Source organism: Psittacula echo, assembly GCF_963264785.1.
Source record: "Psittacula echo genome assembly, chromosome: 10".
Classification (NCBI taxonomy): domain Eukaryota; kingdom Metazoa; phylum Chordata; class Aves; order Psittaciformes; family Psittacidae; genus Psittacula; species Psittacula echo.
This window is the reverse complement of record NC_137741.1, coordinates 8,297,356-8,318,563: the sequence shown is the minus strand read 5'-3', so window position 1 is coordinate 8,318,563 and position 21,208 is coordinate 8,297,356. Positions and strand designations below refer to the sequence as shown.

At 37.6% G+C, this 21,208-nt stretch overlaps 1 protein-coding gene across 5 annotated transcripts in view; it reads left to right on the top strand.

The window, feature by feature from the left end:
- Positions 1-21,208, top strand: part of TCF12 (transcription factor 12) — a 166,394-nt gene that overhangs the window by 98,611 nt on the left and 46,575 nt on the right. For all 5 annotated transcript variants that reach the window (XM_080626701.1, XM_080626700.1, XM_080626703.1 and 2 more), the window contains exons 8-9: positions 13,060-13,195; positions 16,194-16,246. In XM_080626701.1, the coding sequence (XP_080482827.1) occupies positions 13,060-13,195; positions 16,194-16,246 (189 nt within the window). The remainder of the gene's footprint in view (positions 1-13,059; positions 13,196-16,193; positions 16,247-21,208) is intronic.

Sequence of the window (21,208 nt, the reverse complement as noted above, 5' to 3'; positions counted from 1 at the left end):
TGAGTTTTCAAAGACAGTGGCTAAGGTTTCTGAAATTGCAACAATGGCAAGAGCCAGTCTTCTGACTATCTAATAGGGTACAGCTGAATTGAAAATACCTAACCTCTGCAAATACTTTCTAACGTGTTCTTGTCTTACCAAAGTTCTTTCCATATGTCACTGGTGTAAATGGTATTAATAACCTGGTGTGGATGTGTGATGAGACTTCAGAAACTGAATGCATTATTCCCATTTCCAATATCATCAAAAGGGCACCCACCTGTCACTGAACATTGCTTTGACAGGTCTGAGCTTGAAGAAAGCCAGGAATCTGCACTATTTTCAAAGTGAAATTGAGATAAATGTGCAGTACATGTGTAGCTGTTAGACTAATTCTTCTAATTGTTTCTGTGGGTCGTCACAGAAGCTAACTTTATCCCCATGAGCCTGTAAGTGCCCTGGCTAATTGGTGGAGAGACGCGGGGGGGGGGAGGGATGGTCCTTTGGCCTAACAGTGCCTGTTCTCATCTGCCTGGCAAAGTCTGTCTCTCCCCACTAGCATCACTAGGCTGAAAATAGTAAATTATTTGTGACTGTCCCCTTAATGTTCCATTTTAATTCTAAACAATCATGCATGAAAAATAGACATTATGGATTTTTTGACATGTTGAGATAACACATTTACCCTCCCTTCATATAATAATTTCAAGTCCACATACTATCCCATGTGCAAGAAGGGAGATAAAAATCAAGTACTAAATGTTGTGGATGTTAAGCAAGAACTAAAAAGGCATTAACCAGGTTTTGTTTAGTGTAACCTTTTTATAAAGAGACAAATAGTAATTTACTTTATTTTTCTTTTGAATCTGTACAGGATATGATGATGGGATGCTTAAATGGTATAAAAAACACTTAGAAAAAAAGCTTAATTGAGTTGTAGATGAATGTTGGAAGGAGCTATGGATTATATTTACTAAATACACATTTAGTCTATGTAAAATATTGTGTAAAATGTACTACTGTATAGTACATGATCTGTACATATGCTGCTATGTATTTTATGCAGTATGAAATATACAGTATATTTAGAGTGTGTATGAAGAATTGATAGGACACTGTGTGTACTCTATATATTTTATTTAGTAGTGGCACTTGGATTGTTAACTCATTGCTGCTACTATTACTCTAGAAGTTTTGTGCATATTGGTAATAAATAAGGCTGCTTCAGAGTCTGTAGTTTTAGATGAAGAAGAAAAATCCAATAGAAAGAGCTGGCCCATCAATGTTTCCAATAAATACTGCTCCACTATTTTCCCTTCAATAGCCATCAACTCTGCTATTGCTGTGAAGCTAATGTGAGGTGACTCATTTAGCAGCAGATTATTGCATCACTGCAACATGATGCAAGGCACATCAGGCATTATTAAATGAGCCTGAATTGTGCAGTATGACAGTAACATTTTATGCACATTAGCACCATACTTACTGCTCCTTATGGGAATATGCTTCAAGTAAGCATATTGAGATATGATTTCAGACAACTTTTCAGGTTTTACCAGTTTCTTCTTTATCGGGAAAGAAAAAGTATGCTTCACTGGAGTATTAAGATAAATGTGGCGTCTGTACATCTTCAGAGCATGTTTTGTGTTTCATTACTTTCAGTGTATGGTGTAACTTAGGTAGGTACCTTGGAGAAGAAATTAGCTGACTTCACACTGATTGTTAAAGCATGTTGGAACAAACTCATAAGTCTTCCACCTTTACTGTTATTCAATTTAGAAGCATTCTCATCTGGAGGTCAGTCAGAGAAAGCTAGATTTGTATATGCCTGACTTGTGCTGAAATATATTACAGAATTTAATACTGTATAGTTATTAAGCAACTAGAACTCATATTGCTGGCTTTTGAGCAAAAATTTGTGACCTTTGTTTATTGACTAAAAAACAATTTTCTTCACAATTTAATGTGGAATTTGAAAGGTTTGCATCTTGTTGTTTGCAAATTTAGCAATCTATTAATGAATAAATTTGCAAGCATAAAAACCCCGTGTCTATTAGCTCTTACATCCTCTGCAGACTAAAAAGCTTTTTTTATTTTTGTGCAAAAGAATTTTAAGTTGCTCTTTAACAAACACACTATAAGAACTCTGAAATAAACGCCAAAAATGCCTTTAGCACCAATTTCTTGGGCAATTTAACAGATGATCACTTTGGCAAAAGAAATGTTTGCAAGTGTATGTTGCTTTGCCTTTGCGTAGTCAGTAATTTGCCTCTTTCAAATTTAAAAAGACTTTAAAACAGTTTGAGCAGAATGCAAATCTAAAGAACAATCCTGCCTTGCTGGAGAAAATGGTATCTCTGAGCACGCCCTCGATAACAGCTACCTCACAGGTTAGAGAAGTGATAAGAGTAGAACTCCAGAAGTTTGGGTTGTCTGGAGAGAATGTAAAAGCTTGGGGGTTTCTTTTGCAACTTTTTTGTGTACTGGTGAGGAATAATGCAAGCAAGAGTGAGAACCAGTATCCATCCTGGGATGTAGAGACCAGCTTGCTGCATAGACAGAAAATTGATAAAATAGCACCATCTTAAATGTATTTTTAAAACATTCATCAACCGTGTAGTTGTAAGGTGTGTGCATAGTATTATGGGGAAGAGAAGTGATTTAATTTTTTTAGTAAAGCATGAGGTGACATTAAACAGCTGGAAGAATAAGCATGCAGACAAAAATGTGAATGTTAGGAGGTAAGAGTGTATAAAAAGGTATGTGGTAAACAGAAATGAGATTTACTGACAAAAATAGAAAAGCAAAGAACAGTATGAAAAATGTAATCTGAAATACGTGTTTTGTAAGAACAAAAAACTCGCAAGTGGCAAGAGAGAAATGAGTGATTGTGAATAGAGTAGTGTTTTAGTGGTGTCTGACAGCTGAGGTGTTACCTGAAATGGGCAAGTCAGAAAAGAAAACAGGTATTTGTAACGCATGGCATTTTAAAACATGGTTATTTTTTAAAGCTTCCAAACAAGTCTTTCTTGATCTGCAGGTATGGCCCCCCAAAAGCAGCACGGTGGCGTGGCATGTCTCTGCAGTTGCCCCTAGGATGCTTTGCTGAGTTTTTAACTATTCATTACTTTAATGCAAGGGCCATTGTACTAGACCACTACTAACATGCTTTGATGTAGCATTATATGTCAAAGAATAGTGAGCACTAGATGTCTTGCTGGAAGATGAAAGAAGTAGCAGATAGCTGTGAGGAACAGATACATCAGGTGTTTCTTGTAGGGCCAGTAGTTTCTTCTTGTGTAACCTGATGTACGCTGAAGTCTGCGTATGCCAGCCCTCTTGCACACATTTGGAGTTCTGCAGTCTTCATTTCTTCCTGTAGGAATTTGGTTCATATCCTGAAACTTTTATTACTTGTCTCTACGACTTCTATCCCTGCTTGGCTTCCTCGAGAGAAATAATTAGACAGTTACTCTGTGTTGAAGATGTGCCATCTGCTCCGATGATACTGCAGTGTTACTGAAAAGATTTTTAAGAGGGGGGCAATTAATGGAAAGAGTGTAAATTGATAGAAAAATGTGAATAGCTTGTCTCGGGAATAACTGGATGGCAAGAGGCAAATTTAGACCACAGCTAGGTGGCAGACAGTAGAGGAAGCAATACTGTGGCAAAAGGGATGCTAGAGTGGGGATAAAACCCAACCAACCAAATACCCAAACAGACCAAGCAAACCCAAACCAAACAAACAAAAAAAACCAAACAAAAATCCCCAAACAAACAAACCCCCCCCACTACCAATAAAGCAAGCAACTGCAACACCCCTCATATGTTCCCCATGGTAAGGAAAAGCTCTGCACACTTTAAATGTGCTAATTATAAAAAAGCATAGGTGCTATTGATGGCAAACAATTTTGTAGTTAAGAATTAGATGATGCTTTAGATGGGTCATTCCAGTGAGGCAGAAAAATACATGATATTCTGGACATTTCTTACCTGTGGGGCCTTTAGAGAAGACTACAGTCAGTGGCACCAGTTGCTTTTCTTCCTTCCTCACAGAGTTTTAGAAACAGTGTGGAGAACATCCAGGTAATACTGAGTTATGGGATCAGAAAAAAAAAATAAGCTTTGTACATGTGTGTGGGTTTTAATACCAGTATAACTTTAAAGCTGACAAACTGATTTTATTTTGTAAATGTTCTCTGTTTAATCTCCTCTTCTTTGACATCTTTGATATCAGGTGTCTCCCCAAAGCAGATTTTTACAGCTGAGCTATCAATCTCTAAGAAATGTGTCTTCTGAAGGAAAGGCTGTGACACAATGTTAACTGAAGCAGTGACTCTGGATTCTGCCAGCTGATACCAGCTTAAAAGGCTGGAATAGGGAGAGGGATATATAGTTTAAGGGCAGATGGAATGTCCACACTTGAGTTTATTTTGCTTCATTTTACTCCTCAAGTAAAATCAAGCAATACTAACTTTCTTGATTATGATTTATTAGAAGTGAATTAGTTATTGTGCTACTGGGAGAATAATTTCCTGTCTCTCAGCAAATACGGAGCCTGCAGAACCTTTTTAGAAAGTAAAACTGGACTGGGCACAGGCGAGATGTCTTCTTCCAGAGCTGGAGGTGACCACCTGAAGTTAATCAGGGAAGACATCCCCCCGGAATGGAGTGGGTAGCAGGTGTTAGGAATTAGTTATACTTGGGGGAGGGATGCTATTTATAAAAGGGAGCAGTTCTGCAAGGAACCATTTTGAATGTCTTAAGCAGACAAACTGTTACTTGTCTTTGCCCTTCACTTTCTCACACTATTTAGGGTTGGCAAATTTTCTTGCCTCCTTTTAATGTTTGATTGTGTTTAAGGTAATGAATATCCTGTAAATCAATATATATATAGTATCTTGCATATTCCTGTATAAGGAAGGAAAAGCATGTTACAACGTGGAGTGCAGATACAATTTGTTCAGCCAGTTAATATTTGTCTCCAGCTCATCTTACTGCCTCAGAGCTGGGTGCTTCCCAATTAAAAATTTATGGTACTATTTCAGAATGGAGAAAAGATTAGCTCAGTTCTCCCAGCCAAACCTGTCAGTCTGAATGAGCTGGATTGCTGTTTGGATTTTCTTGACATTTATTCTTTTTGTCTATGACTACTCTAGTATGTCGAGCTCCCATTTACTTTCCGTTCTTCACAGAGGGATAAAGTCCTTTCCCAAACTTTGCATCTGCACAGATGACTGCTCTTGAGATGAATACAAGGCCTTGAGCAGAATTGGGAAAGGGGAAGTAAGTGTTGTAAGCAACCTATTACTTACCATTTGCTGTCTAGCGTGGGCTAGGAGAGACAGCAGCTTGAGCGTATAGTCGGTGGTTGGAAAGAAGCACAAGACAGATTTGCCATTTTGATTCCTTTTCCATGGAACTAAATCATCCAACTTGCATTGGTTTCAGTTGTGTTGTGGCATGCTTTTCAAGATGATAGTGCTCCTGATAGCACAGATTTCTAAAGAGCAGGGAGAGAAGGGTGACATTTTTTAAGGAGAGGGGATTGTACCCCAAGATACTCACTGGGCTTGTATGTTTATTAGCACCCTAGTACTGGGCATAGCTTTCACTTGATCATATGTGAAAACATATGGGCCCTCCATGTTAAGCCCTGACAATTATCCGGTTGCTATGTTAAGGTTAGTTTTTGAACCCTCATTATGTTACGCATTTTCCAACTTCAGGCTTAGCGCAAGTGAATTTTTTCTGTTGTGTGGGAGAGGAGGTGAACAGCTTCCATACTGTGTACATGAAGCATTCTACTAATGGTCTGAAATCTTTTGAAATCATTTTGCTGAAGATGCGGAGGGAGAAACAGATGTAAGGATAGTTTGGGCTTTATAATGCCCTGTATCGTCTGACTTCTGTAAATGAGGAAAAAAATCTTCTATTGTAATGTTGACTTCTCATGCTCATATCTGGTAATCAGAGAGAGACACAGGAAGGCTGGTACAGAAAAATTAAAAAGTAGATGAATAACCCCTCAGCTGCTTCTCTTCTGACATTTTGCAGTTCTCCACAAACCTTCTGCTTTTGTATAATCACAGTGAGGAAGCTGTTCAAATTACTGTTTTCATAATGCAGCAAAAAGATTCAAAGGCAAAGGGAGGGGAGCCTGACCTGTAATCACAATGCTTAGTAATGCCTTCCTAGAATTCAGTCAGCAACGCAAAAATACCTTGCCCGGGGGGATGAGCGAAGACAAGCTGAGCCAGCATAACCTCGGGGATTGGACACCAACATCAGCAGGGTGCCGCTTTGAGAAGCGTAAAACAGAATTTGTACTCCTGCCAATATGCGGTATCAGAGCAGGGAGGCCACTACTGCAAAAGAGAAGGAAGGGCCTCATTCAAATATCTGTATTAATCGGGTGCTTTAAAGCCATCTAGACACAGAAGGAATACAAAATGTTTCCTTGCTTTCATGTTTAGTCTTTACTCCGCTCACTGCTAAAAAAACCTGTGGAATTCTGAATAAGCTTCTTCCTTCTGTCCTCTGTCCCTGTGCTTAGTTTCAGTATATTTACACATAAGCAGAATATTGCCTAGTACCAGATTCTGCTTAGGTAAACACATTAAATAAGCATCTCATGATGATCCGGAAAAGCTTTGGTGTAAAAAGAGAATATATTGATACCTTGATATTTTTGAGTGTTAGCATTAATTGGAAAGACAGTAAAACTAAACGTCTGTTATTTTGTTTATGATGTTGCATCACTTCAGTATTTAGTACCCTAGGTAGCAGGTTTTTACTCCAGTGAGCTAGATTAGCCTGATTACACTGGCAGGATGCAGTTGATGGATGACTGTCATTATCTTCTCAAACCTGCATGATACTTTAGGTATAGGAGATGATAATTAAATTTTCAAGAGACTACATTGAGATTATAAGATCTGAGTATTTTTTTTTTAGATGAGGAATATGTTTGCAATTATCAGCATGTTGTTAGAGGATCCTCTCCTGAGATGTTTTATTAGCAACTGCTGATTTCCGTTAAATTGATCGAGAAAAAATGCTCAAGTTATCATATAACACTTTAGATGTTGTTGTTTTTTAATTCTGATATTTTCCTCTTCCTGAAACAGACCAAAAATGTATCTGATCAGATCTATTGGTAATGGCTCGAAGATGTACAGGTTAGCACAATATATTTAATGAAACCTTGTTTGAGACAAAACACTAGAGAGGATCATAATTAATGCCTCATTTTCTGCCAGTTGCTATTGATTACTCATTCAGGGTCCCTTTGTTCTCAAAATGGTAACACTGTATTTCACATTACTATTTGATGATATTCTCAGGATGAGATTCTTTAACAACATGCTGATAATTGCAAACATATCTGTAGAATTTAAATTTAAAATGAATTTACATCATATGTCAGTGTTTTTCCAAATTCAGCTCCTATTTTGGAGTGCATATTCATCACAGTTTCCAAAGATTGGAGACTTGAGTAAAGTGAAATTCAACACTTTGTATCTTAGTTATATTTTTGGCTTAAACTGCATGATGTGGAGCTGAGGTGAATGGTCTTTTTTTCAGCTCAAACCTCTGTACTTCGTTAAGTATCTCACAGAGCAATTATTTGTTAACGTTTAATTTTTGTGAGAAGTTTTCATGTGGAATCACAGTAACCACACACAACTTGGGGGATTTTGCAAGTTTAGCAGGGTTTGACTTCTCAGTTTTGTTACATTCTTTAATTATATTAGATGACGTGAGCTAGATTGTTACATTAATCTAGCTCATGCAAATTGTCAGATTTATCTGTAAGGCAAGAGGTGAAATAAAGATGCATTATATACATGCTTTCTGTCATCCAAACAGCTCACCTGAATAAAAGGACATGTATGTGAAACTTTTGCTCTACTCAGTGCAGCGGCTCAAGTTTACTGTAAGGCAAGGAATGTACTTACAATCTGCTCTGTAACATTCTGAGAAATAGAGAAATGCAAAGTGAGTTAGTCTGCGACTTTGTGATGGAATAATGGAGGGATTTGATTGAAGTGTTGTGTTACTTTGCCTTTACAAAATAATGGATCTAAGCTCCCAGTTTTTAACTAGACACTTCAGTACTCTTTTTTTTTTAAGCTTTGGACAGTTTTCCTGCTTTGGGAACTAGGGACAGCCTGGCTGCGTGGCCTCAGAGCATAAACTCTCTGAAAAGAGAGCTATTGCAAAAAACCTAGGAAAAATAAAATCTGAGTAGTTTATGGGAGGGGAGGGACAAGGTCTAAGTTTGCAGTCACTAAGGTGCAGCCCTCATTTCACTGCCAAAGCAGCCTGCCTTATTATGCCAGCACAATGGGCCTGTCATAATCAGTTGCATATAATGGGCAGTGCTTTTATTCTCAACCATATTATTCTTTTGATAGAAAATAATGAATAATGTAAAGGCACATGGTTGTATTTGAATGAAAATATTGCATAGGTTGACTATGAACGTGAACGAGATTTAGACCAAGAAGCACATGGCTAACTGCCCATAACAAATACATTTTTTTGAAAAGGTAAAAGCTTATATATGGTAGTGCAGTGTATGGAGTGTGTTAGTTAAAAAATGTTTGTGTATTTTGCAGGATAGCTTGGTTTTCCTGTCTACATACAGCCTCAGTGCTGGAGAGCTGCAAGGAATCTTATATAAGGACATCTGCAGGCCTTTACATGTTCCTATTTCTTTTTTTATATCAAAGTAACAGAAAAAAAATCAAAGAAGTGTTTACCAACATATTAGAATCCTGCTGGCTGGTGTCCTAGAAGTTCAGTCAAGGCAGAGCAGTATTTTGGCATCAAGTAGTATCTTTGGGATTCTAAAGATTCATAGAGTTGGGCTGGGGAAAAGAAAACATCCAAAGTAGTCAAACGCCTTTTTTTTTTTTTTTTCACTTTTATGCTCAAATTCTTTGAAAGAATCAATGTAAAAAACATCTTAAAATTTGTCGAGTAAGGAGCTTTTTTTATCTCAGCCATACATACCATTTTGATATAAGCATATGGTTGATTAGCTTGTTAGTTTGAATGGAAGCTAACTTTGCGTGCACGTTAAGTGCAGCTGCAATACAATGTCACTTGTTTTCTGCAACAAAGGTGCATAAATACACACACCCCATATGTAGATGTGATTCTTTTTCCCCGTGCCTCACCCTTGTGATGTGTGAACAGATGACTCCCCTGCATTTTATTTTTATGAGACTACTTCTTAGGAAAAGGACACCTATAAAGCATTTGTCTAGATAGTGGCCCTTGTAAAAGCCTTTATTTTTTGGGTCGGGTTGTGCCATTTCCCCTGAGGCTGTCAAAACTGGTTTTTGGTTTTGCTGAAAGGGATAGATTTGAGAAGTAAAGCCGTCATGTTTACCTCTTTCCCTCTTCTCTTTGGAATCAGGCTTGTTGTATTCTTCAGTGATGGTAATAAAAGCCGTTTTTATTTTGTTTCCTTTTTTTTTTTTTTTTTTTTAAGATTGCTTATTGAACACACATTCTTTAGGGAAAATACTGCTTTAAATAAATTCTTGTTTATCTTGAGGCTGAAAATCTGCTTTATAGAATCCAAAGAGGCATATTTTAAGGGTTATGCCTTTTTATTTATAATGGTAATGCACACAGGACTCGGCAGTGTTCAGGAGAATAACCAGTCATTGATTATTCTTTAGTAATTGGATCCGTGCTTGGCAGATGAGGTTCGGAGTGAGCATGAACATTCTCTGTGGAGAATGCTGCAAACTAGGTATGTAAGCGATCTGCCTCTGTGCAGGGACCTCGGGCACTTAGTCAGGAGAAGCTTGGTGCTGATAATACAAAGCCTTTTTGCTATCCTCAGTGGTATTTTTGTATTCCTTTCTTTATCAGATGCCCTTAGGAAAGGATCAGTCCTAATCAATATTGCTTCTCAATTGGTTCAAACAGGCAGAAAAATCAATGAGCCGAACTAATGACATCTATTTGTATTTTCTTTTGGAAGACTGAGGAACAATTATAAAATTTTAAACAGATGCTTCATTTGATTGTGGGATGGTGGAAGAGGGTTGTGGGTTTGGTGTGTTCTCCTCCCCTCCTTTTTTGATATTTATAAAGAATTCTTACCCAAACACAGTATGGATCAGGAAACTTGTTTAAAGTGTGTGACATAGCCTGAGACTTACTGTGTATGTGTTATATTACTTACACACTAACTTCATGTTGTTGTAGCCATGCTGCTTTGAAATTCAGGGTCTGATTAAAATGTCAGCAACTGGAATGCTTAGAACAAAAGCAAGAGTGGCAAATGTCACAAGGTAAAGGTTGGAGGTTAAGTCTGGAAAAGGTATAGACACATGCCTTTTGGAGTGGCTTGGCAGAAGTGAGTTCAGGTTGTTCTGGACTTTTTTTTTTGTCATCTCCCTCCCCTTCTTTCCCCCTTACCACCCATTGAATAGAGGAGTTGAGGGTTCCTAGCTTCTCCGTTGTTTTTTTGGAGGTGTCTGTATGGATCCCATTGCATTTCCGAAATCCCTGCCAATGATCAGGAGATGCTGGGGGAAGCAGGGAGTTTTGTCTTTAATGTGAATGGGACATAGTTCCTAATTGTGTTTGACAGCTGCTCTGAGCAAGCAGAGCTGTTGGTGACCTCCAGAGGTCCCTGCCAGCCTCAGTGGTTCTGGGATGCTGTGAGTGGGACCTTGCTTCAGCTACTTGAAATGACAACTATCACAGTACTTCCTCCCCTTCCCCATGGGCTATGTAAAGTAGTTTTGCTTCAGACCTAGCTATTCTTGGGCTGAAGGTCAAGTCTTGGGCTAAGTGCTGAACTGATTTCATTTCTTTCTTTGGGAAGTGTTTTGGAGGAACAATGCCTTTGCTTTTCACAAAATGTTGCCCAGGTTTCCTGCACAGTGTTCACCACTAAAACACTAATAATTGTTTAGAATGGTATCTTTGCTAAATTCAGACTCATACTGTGTAAGCCAGATATTCTGATAATCATGTTTTCAGCAAAACAATAAACTTTTAACTGTTTGTCAGAGACAAAAATAGCGAATCTTGAAACAGTCTGCAAGCACATTCCACCTCCGCACAACCCCATATTTTCTGTGTACTTCGTGTAAAGATCACTTCATTCCTTATAAGGGTATTTCATTTCAATACAAGTTTTATGTTAACAATTCTGATTTAAAGACTGTTTTATTGTAAGAATAAGAATGAAGAAATGGAGTTGAGGGGAAACTTGTATGCCCTTATCAGTTTTAGTCATTGTTAACTTTGTTCTTCAAACTGTGTGATAGATCTGCAAGAAATAGTTAACACTTCTGAGCCCTCCTTTAGTTTGTAATGGGGTGACTCACATCCTAGTCTTTTCAATTAAAATACAAGATTTTCATGCCCAAATTAGTCATCAGAGAAGTAGAAGATAGGAATTTCAGTAGTGGTGTGATGCAAAGCCACTTATCTGGAAAAATGCACTTGAGGTTATTGCTTATTTTTTTTATGTGGTCTGTAATTTTGTATGAACTCAGGTTTTTCTGCTAATCCTAGTGCATTGCAAATGAGAAGGAATTTGGTACCTTGCTGAAAGCCATGTGAGTTAGCCTCACCTTTCACAAATCATCACACTACAAGAATGGACTTGAATGATACAATGGGATCCAAAAAGTACGTTTGTTTATGAATGAGGGTATTCAGGCCTTAGAAGGAGAGCCAAGAGCAATGGCCTCTGCATTTATTCCAGTGGGCTGCTGTACCCCTAGAAGGCAGCAGTGCTAGAGCAGTTCCTGCTGTGAGCCTGGGACCTGCAGGGGCACATGGACTTCGTTGTTGAGAGTCACTTGAGGGGAGGAGGAATCTTGGCTTGGGAGCGGTGGGGCTGAAGGGGAAACTTTAACTAGTGGCACCTCAAGTTTATTTTGGTATAAAAGGTAAACCAGTCAGTGGTTTCTGTCTTAGCATCACCTGACAATTGCAGGGCAAGAGTGTGACTGTTGTCCTGCCATCTGACAGGGAAGACTGTACTACGTAATGACCAGGTATGAAGAAATCAAATCACTTGTTTCTGAAGGCAACCATGGAGCCTTAATTTTGCAGATTATTGAAGTTAATAATCTGATTTTGCAGATATTAAAAGCGAAGTGTCTTTAGCTATGCGTACCACAGACTGAATGTTGCTGTATGAGGAAAGCTGCATGCAACAGCCAGGAGGGAAGCGGTGGGGAATGCACTTTCACTGCTTGGGAGCATTGTTTTCTATATGAAGTTCTGTGGGTTTCCCTCCAAGTTTGGGGATTTTCAGACTCCAGGAAGGCTAAGCATAATATCAATCATGGTAAAACTATGTTCTCATAAATCACCAACATTCATTTCAGTTTCACGGAAGAAATCCGAGTAACATGAGGCCAAACAATATATAACACACTTGTTAAGTATTCAGAATGTTTTTTGTATTTACTGCATGAAAAGGGAATACAAGGGGTAGGGCTCAACTACATCAGTGGCTTGAAGTTTTTAAAATGTCATCGTTTTTTATGGTGTGTGCATTAATCTTCTCTTATTGGTCTGTGGGGGGGGTTTGGGTGTTGGTTTGGTTTGGTTTGGTTTTTTTACAATTATTCCATGTTTTTATGAATGTAATACAAGTCTGGATTTCTGAGTATGTGCTAAAGCCTGATGTCACACTATAAACTCTTAGCAGTTTTTATCAATTATGTTTATGTTGTGTAATAGAAGAGGTGTTACTGGCAAACTAAACTAAGTATTACGATGTTTGTTTAGAATTTAAGTATGAACTGTTTCTTTCGGCTGTTTTAAACTGAAGTGGTTCCGGTTTCATGGAGGCTCGCAGCCAGACTTGCTCTGCATTTCTGAATTATGCTTTAGTAGAGTCTCTGAATACTTATTTCAAAAAGTAAACTTTTTCTGTTTTGAACCACAAGACCCTCACTGAAAGCCCAGTAAATTTGTATAAATGCTGAGAGCAGTATGTGTGGTTAATAGTTTGTCAGCCTGGTATAATAACAGCTGAGTTATTACAGAGCTTAATTTTACTTATCTCTCTATATTTTGCAGTCTAGTCTGCTTCGGTCAGATATGGGGCTTGGAAGTCCAGGTCAGCTGTCATCCTCGGGAAAACCTGGAGCACCCTACTATCCATTTTCTGGCACAAATCAGCGCCGAAGACCGCTTCATGACTCGCCAGCTCTTGGTGAGTAATATAGACAGTTTTTAAACTACTTTTCCTGATGCATTTCTGCAGACCTTATTGTTTTCTTTGACAGCTCATTTTATATACTGGAGATTGCTCTGTACTGAGCAATTCAAATTACAGCAAACTGCTATATAGGAGATGAACTGGAATTATTAACATTTTCTTTGATACACTAGTTTGGAGTCAACACTGATCAGTATTGCTTATAAAACAAACAAGAAACTCCCAATAAACCCCTTAATTGCAAAAGCAATAATGACAGATGGATAGGAGCTGATGACCAGCTGAGTGCCCTTAACCCATGCCATCATTAACTCCTGGAAATGCCTGACCTTGAGGTCATTACCATTATTTAGTAGGGGAAAGACACAAAGGGGAAACAATTATCCTTTTATATGCTAAAAGTAACTTTATTCAGGGCAATATATAGTTCATTGTAATTGGTTCAACATGCCTTTAAAGTTCTTATCAATAGGAAACTAATAGTTCATCCTAAAATCAAACTACCTTGCAAAATATACAGGCAGGAACTTGCTTAAAAATTGTTCTAATCCTTTGTCAGTATTAATATTTTATTCTGGAGATACTTAGAGATTAAGAGATTTTTTTGTAGTCAGTCATAGTTAGTTGTAATGTTTCATAGCTGTAAAGACTTTGCATTGAATTAGGGGATCAAGAAGGAACCAGCTGTTCTATCATTTCTGCTATGAGTATCATGAATAATTGGGTGTGCAAGTTTTAAAACATTTAAAACAGTTTTTTTTTGTATGAGAAGGAGTGTAACCTGATACTCTATTTTAAAAGCTACTATATTTCAATGTTAGCATATTATGTCATTAGGATTAGTCAAGTTGTATGCTTGGGTTTTTAGTGCTCCCGATTCTGTATAGCACTTCTATTCCATAATAAAATCTTGTTTGTTGAAACCATGTAACTTAAACCATATTTACTCAAACTAAGGTTTCATCAAATGCAAATTGTTTCTTGAAGTGATTTTAGTATTAACTAGAACTGCAGACTCCTTGGGCATTAAAAAAGCCCTGAACATACTTGACATTTGGTTTTTTTTAATCTTTTAATTATGAATATATTACTTTGGAACTTTACCTATATATGTGTGTGTGTGTACGTATTTTAAAATACCTTTTTTGTGTAACTTTTTAACCTGTTGTCAAGACAACCACCGTTTAATCTCGGATTGTCTGTCTTCACAGATATTTTTGTAAGTATTCATGTTCCTCAGAACATGAGAATCAAAGGCAGCCGTTCTTCAGATCTGTGTCAGAAAAGGAACAGTCTGAGAAAAGTGAAGTGAAATTGTTTGCTGCTTGGAAGAGTGTTTGAACTTTAATAGAGGAGTTGGGTAGTGGGATAATGATGATCATATTTTAGTCCCCATTGAATTGGTTTTAGTGAGAAACTACTGCAATAGTAACCTGCTATGGTTTCAAGTAGTGGGGGGCTATTCAAGTGTTTGTGTGCTAGCTGGACATTGATGCCAGCATGTGCAGAAAGGTTATGGTATGAATCAATAGATTAGTTAGGGAGCAGTCATTGAGGGAGAGTCCTACATCGAATTGTCTTATTCCTGTTATTTACTTGATTATGTGATTCAGTTAGTTTCTTGTGCAAACTAAATAGAGTTCAGTAAGTTGCAAATAATATTAAATATAACAAAATGAAGCGAAGCATGGTGCTTGCAGAGTAGTACTATTTGTTTCTTTTTTTCCTTGAAAGAGAAGCAGAGGGGGGTTATAAACCTGTTCACACGATAGCAGCATGATATCCTCCTTCTGTCATGGCTGAATCTTGGAGGACTGTAAACCTGGGACATGGCAGGTTCTGGTTACAAATGTTATTCCAGATATACAGGAAAGAGGAAGTACACTTGTATCTCAGATCTTGTTTCCAGTGGCTTGAGAAAGTATGTCTGAATTTTCATCTTTTTTTAAGGACTAGTCAAATGTTACTAGTTAGAAGTCCAATGATATGGCCGTTTTATACCCAAGAAGGAGTTGCCTGACCAGGATTTTAACAAACTGTCTTTAAACTTGCTACTAAAGTTCATAGAACCCAACCAGTGGTTCATTCCAGATGATGCTTTTGAGTGCAGTGTAAATATCTCTTCCAGAAGTCCTTTTATTTTCATTTCGAACAAGCCCTGTGGGGAATGATCAGCGAAAGATACCCAGCAGATATTCTCACCTTATCTCACCTTTATCTTGTCATATCTTATAACAACGTTGTGATTAAATGTTCTGAATGAAAATCGAAAAATAGGAGTTTTGTATTTTAATTGAAGACTCAATGGGTCAACTGTAGAACTGGTAGTCTTGCCAGATACCAGTCTTCAGACCATCAGTTAACTTCTAATTTGCATGCATAGTGTTCAAATGTAATTTTATTAGCAGCTGATTAAACTGGTTCAGAGTCTTAATCTAGGTAGTGAAATTGCTAGGTACTTTTGTGATGCTATAATAATTGTTGGTAGAAGGAAGGAGGTCTCATGCTTTACTATTACATGCAAATTTGAGTTGTATTGCTTTACTACTTAAGAAAAATTGTTAGGTCATTAGATTTGCTGTTTATTTACAACCTTGCTATAGTTTAAAAAAAGATGGGAAATTATATCATATTAGTATTTTTAGAGTATAAATCGTACTTCAACATGTCAAATCCTTTTTCTGTCTTTGAAGTACAGAAAGGGAAAGCATTTCTCCCACTAAGCAGTCCAAATCTGTGCCCTTCAGAGTTAGTGTTCTTATTGAAAGTAATTGTTTAGCAAAATATTTAGCAGAAGCTTTATTTTAGAGAAGAACATTGGTATGTTACATTCTTGTATTGGTGTGAAAGATTTCTTTGGCACAGAATAAAAATGCATTACACTGGAAAGTAAGAAATCTAACATGGAAAGAAAAAACTATCTCGTGTAGCTATTTGTTCTTTTTAACCTGTAAGGGAGATATTTGATGAAACATTGTTTTTCTGTGTACAGATCCTCTCCAGACAAAGAAAGTAAGGAAGGTGCCCCCTGGTTTGCCTTCTTCTGTAAGTACTGCATGTTTTTACTGATAGTAAACAAATCATGCTGAAATTGTGCTCTCTTCACTTGGCATCCACACAAATTACTTAACTTCAGCATTAGGAAGGATATCTGCTGGACATAAACAGCTAGGCTAGGTGATTGGGGGTGGTTCCGGAGGACTAAATACACATTTGATGTGGAATTTTTAGATTTCATAGCAGTGATTTGTAGCTTGCTCATATGCTCCTACCCACTTGTCCCTGTCATTTGAATTCCTCTCTTGGGAAGAGAGCTGGGCCAGGAGCTGTCAAAGAAGATCTCCTGTACAGGTCTTTTGATGTTTAATTAGTCATTATGTTGCTGAACAGGAGGACAGACAGAGATTAATAGCTGAGAATCTTAGAAATTTACATTTGTAATAATCCCAGTGGAGCTGAAGACATTAAGATTCGGAGGACATGTACAGCTCAGCTTGCCTCAGTAGGACTGAGGTTATTAATATGCATAAATCACCGAGTCAGATGTTCATTGTGAAGCCCTGGTGGATTTTAAAGCCTTCATTAAGCCTTTCCTAACTTCAGCCTAGCATCAGGAAAGCTTTCAAGCAACTAGTTTGTTGATCCCTCTTTGCTTGAAAATTTATCCTTCGAGAATAAAGGGCTTTGATGAAAAAGGTTGGAAGGTTTTTGGTGAAAAATCATTAATGGCTGTGATAATCTAATGCTATAGGGGTGTTTTGTGGTATTAAATATGCTTTATTCTTAAAAGGGAGAAAATTGTTTATAAATGAATCTGCATTTAAAAATCCACGTGAAGTGAAAAATCCCCAGTGAAGTGAAGGACAGAATTGTGTTTTCCCCTGCTCAGAACAAACAGGAGGGGAGGGGGAAGCTCCTGCCTTGCGGGGTACATCTCTTTGTTGTGTAAATGGCTGTTGGGCTTTTATTTGCCAGTACTTAACACATGGGCGCAGGTGCACTTGGCTGAGTCATAACTCAAAGCCGGATAGGCTGAATGGAACATACTGCACGGGCAGCAGAGATACAGCAAAGCGGAATGCTCTGAGCTTTTCATTTTGTATTGAGCCTCAAGTAGGGATGGTGTCTTCTAGCCCTTGCATCTTCCCTGTTCTCTCCTCCCTCTTTCCCTTCTCCCTCCCCCTGCTCACTATGATACATACAGAAAGAAGGATCTGAAATCCTATTTTAACCGTACTTCCAGATGGAGCTGAGATAGTGTAGATAGCCTGGGGCAGCTGTGCTCTGAACCTGCAGCCTACCTGGAAGCCAGGATTGCAGCTGCAGGCACTCTTAAAAGCTTTTGCTTGCATAAGCACTTGGGCCCCACTAGAGGCTGAATAGCTGCTTGATAAACAAAATGAACACAATGCCTCAAATCATTATTCCCGAGGCCAGGAATATTCTTCTTCTTCCTTCCCCCCCAGCCTTTTTTTTTTGCCTTTTTTTTTTTTTTTTTTTTCCCTTTCCCCTTCAGCAGCAGCTAAAAATAGTTTGGCAATTTACATTTTAACAGTTGTGTGTTATGTAGGGTGGCTTTACAGTCTAGCAGATGATTTCTGCTAGGTTAACAAAAATATATTTAAGATGTCAGAGAAGCTAAAACACAGAGCAGTGCAGTTTTCATGTAATTTATTGCCATAATTCCAGGCGAGTAATAAAGCTTACGTTACACGTTTAATATTTAATAGCGTCAGCCAGGTAGAGAGATTGTTGTAGCAAATGAAACATTTCTCTCATTTCTCTTCCCAGACTTTAATTTTAAGAAACAGTATTTTAAAAATGGCTTTCATTGAATTCTTCTGTGGGAAGAGTGGAGACAACAAAATGCTGCTAAATTTTATTTGTGTTAACATTGTACCAATCTGTGCACTGAAGTGTGGTTACTGTGAATAAACAGTGATGGCGATGCTGCAGTTTTGAAGTACTGTTTCTGTGTATTCTGATGCTGTCAGGGCTGAATAGAGCCTTGAAGCAAAAATGCGGTATTAAAAAAAAAAGGGATACAAGGTATGATGTGTTTTGGAAGATGACACAAACCCTAAATTTCACTGACAGAAAAATATGGAAGTATTGTCTCTATTTTAAATATACCTTGGTAAGAAGTCTTGAATGTATTGTGGGAGAGATAAAAATCAGTTTAGCTACTAGGCAGTGCAGATAAGTTTAATTATAATATGAAAAATCACAAGAAAGGTGATAGTTAATGTTCTACAAATCTGTATTTAATTCTTCAGTTTCCAAAAGATTTTCTGCAATGTTTTCATGTTAGTGTAGGGCTGCCATGTCAACAGATACTCAACAGGAATTTAATTTCCCAGATAACTGTAATTTAATAACAGTCTTTTAAGAAAAAAACATTTAAAAAACCCCTTCCTGTAGTTTTTTCTGTGTCTCTTGCATTTGTATGGTATTTTCTGAAATTACTTGCTTTGAGATGTATCTTTATTCCTGTGTTCTTATCAGGGTCTAAAGTAAAAACAGTTACAGAGAAAAGTGCTAACGAATTGTTTAGTTACTTTCTGGAGTGCAGCTGAATCAGAACTTGTCCTTTTACTGCAAAAATCAGATGCACCGGGCAGATGCATTTTCAAGTTTTCCTGTTGTAAGTTTCTAAGTGGTGAGTCATTGCCCAAAACATTCTGAATGTTGACACGCGAGCATTTGTACGACTACTAAATTTAAAGCCTTCTGGGGAGGATAGAAACTAAAACAATCAGTGGTTTATTTCTTCTCACTGTTAGCTCAAGCCAGGCTTGAGTGAGCAGAAAAATTATGATGTGCCATTTATATTCTAGCAGGGGGGAATGCTGTTTGGTGAGTTACATTATCCGCGGAGATTCAGGACTGTTGGGTTTCTGATTTTTTTTTCTGATTGTGGGAGGTACCTTAACTAAGCCAGGAAACTAATAATATCATATGACTTGAAAGCAGTTGTAACTAATCCGTGGGGCTGAATTAGGAAGAGCAGGGTACCAGGGTTTTCAAAGAGCTGTTCAGTCTGCAGAGGGAGGAGAAAGAAAAGTAAGACTCACTTGGAAATGCACAGTGAGATTGCCATCTAATTAATGTACGGGCTATGAGCAGAAACATACTATTTACATGTGTAGTCAGAAAAGAATTTAAACTAATTTTTTTTTTTTTATTAGTACCATAATGTGTAGCTATCGTGAAGTCATAATTCTAAGAAAAATAGTGAGAATATTATTGTTCTTTTGCCATTTAATTAGTCTCATGTCAGAGAAACAAACCTGAAATGCATCGTGTCTGTTAATTTTTGTTGCAGAAAATGAGCTCTGACACACAGGAACAAATACCTGATTGTTTTCTGTGTGATGCCATTTCTAATAAATGTTTTGAGTATATTAGTTTCCACAGTACCTGAGACAATCAGTTTAATATTAATCTTTAGATTTCCACTTATTTAATAAGAGATTGTCAAATGAATATTTTCTAGTACCAGAGCGCTCTCAGTAAATTCGAGTTCATTGTTTTTCAATATATTTAAAACAATTTACAATTTGATTATAGGGGTTCCTCATATATCATCCTCTATTGTATGTGTATAGTCCATGGTGCTAACTTATTACAGGAGTTCTTTATGAAGAGAGGCTAAAAAAAACCCAAAACTTGGTTTAGTGAATAGAACTACCTCCCAAACATTTACTTTTCTTTTTTGGTATCGTGTTAGTCTTTTAAGACCGAGCTTGATAAATATGTTTTAAGAGATGTCTCAAAAGATAGCCATGGCACCAGAAGGAAAATAATAGATCTTACTCCCTTTTGTGCTCCCTACTTTATCCACCCCTCCTGAAGGGTAAAGGAGATAATTTGAAATGGTGGAGTGGAAAGGATCCAATCCTCTGAATGCTTATCTGAAATGCAACGTTCACCATGTGAAGTGGCCTTTCTTCAGAGAATTATCCTCAGTATCACCAAGTTTGATGGGTATTGAAGTAGCCTGGTGTAAAGCAACATCCTTAGAATACTTCGCTGAAGTCTGTGGCTCTGAATAGAAACTGTGGAGCATCCCGGGTAGATCTTTGTGCAGTGTTTGACTGGCGGTGATGATGTGTTTAACTGACTTTCTAGTGAGACTTCTATTTATTTTGTTTTTATTATAAGATTTGTTCCCCCTTGCCAGAAATGGTGTCAAAATGTAGAAAGCAGCGTTTAATTTGTTCAGAGCTGTTCTGAATTGCCTTGTGCAGTCAAGTAATACATTCAACTGTCACTTGTCTTCAATATGTAACACTTTCAAAGACAGCAGTAACTCGCTGACCCTTGCCTCCGATGCTGTGCTGTGTTTTAGAAGGCAATTTTAAATAACAAAACTGAGCAAATAAATCCTTATGGGTAATGCAACACAGAACTTGCCATTTCTTCCTTGTGACTTAGTCTTTCATCTTCCTTTCTTCTGCTTTATGCCTGTTCTTTGGTCACCTGATTCAAGGAGTGTTTTTAGGGACTTGCTCTAGACTGCTTTGTAAGAACCATGTTCATCTGTGAGCTTGAACAAAAAGCAAATATATAAACCATCCAAACCCCAAATTCTGTTACAAACCAAGCAGAAGTGTTTCTGGTTCGATGATTTTAGGTTTTTTCAATGTGAGCTTTATTTGAAATCTATCAGAAACCAGCAGTAACCTCAGATTATAGCATTCTACCTGCTCTTTGCTATATGGGCATGTGTAGCTGTCATTAAAGAACTAAGCAGTCCATTGTGAAGTCCTGTTGTGAAAAGTTCAGATTGAGTTCTCACAGAATTAGGGTGAAGGTGCTTAAGTAGCCCTCTCCTAATAGCTTTTTTTAAATGAAAATCAAATACTTTTTCCAAACTATCTCATCATCTGACTGGGGTGAGCTATTGTGAGGTTGTTTCATTGAGAGATCTTCTTTCTTAATATCCTGCATATATGTATATGAGAGATATCTGATGATGTCAAATTATTTCTCTGTGTTTGGATT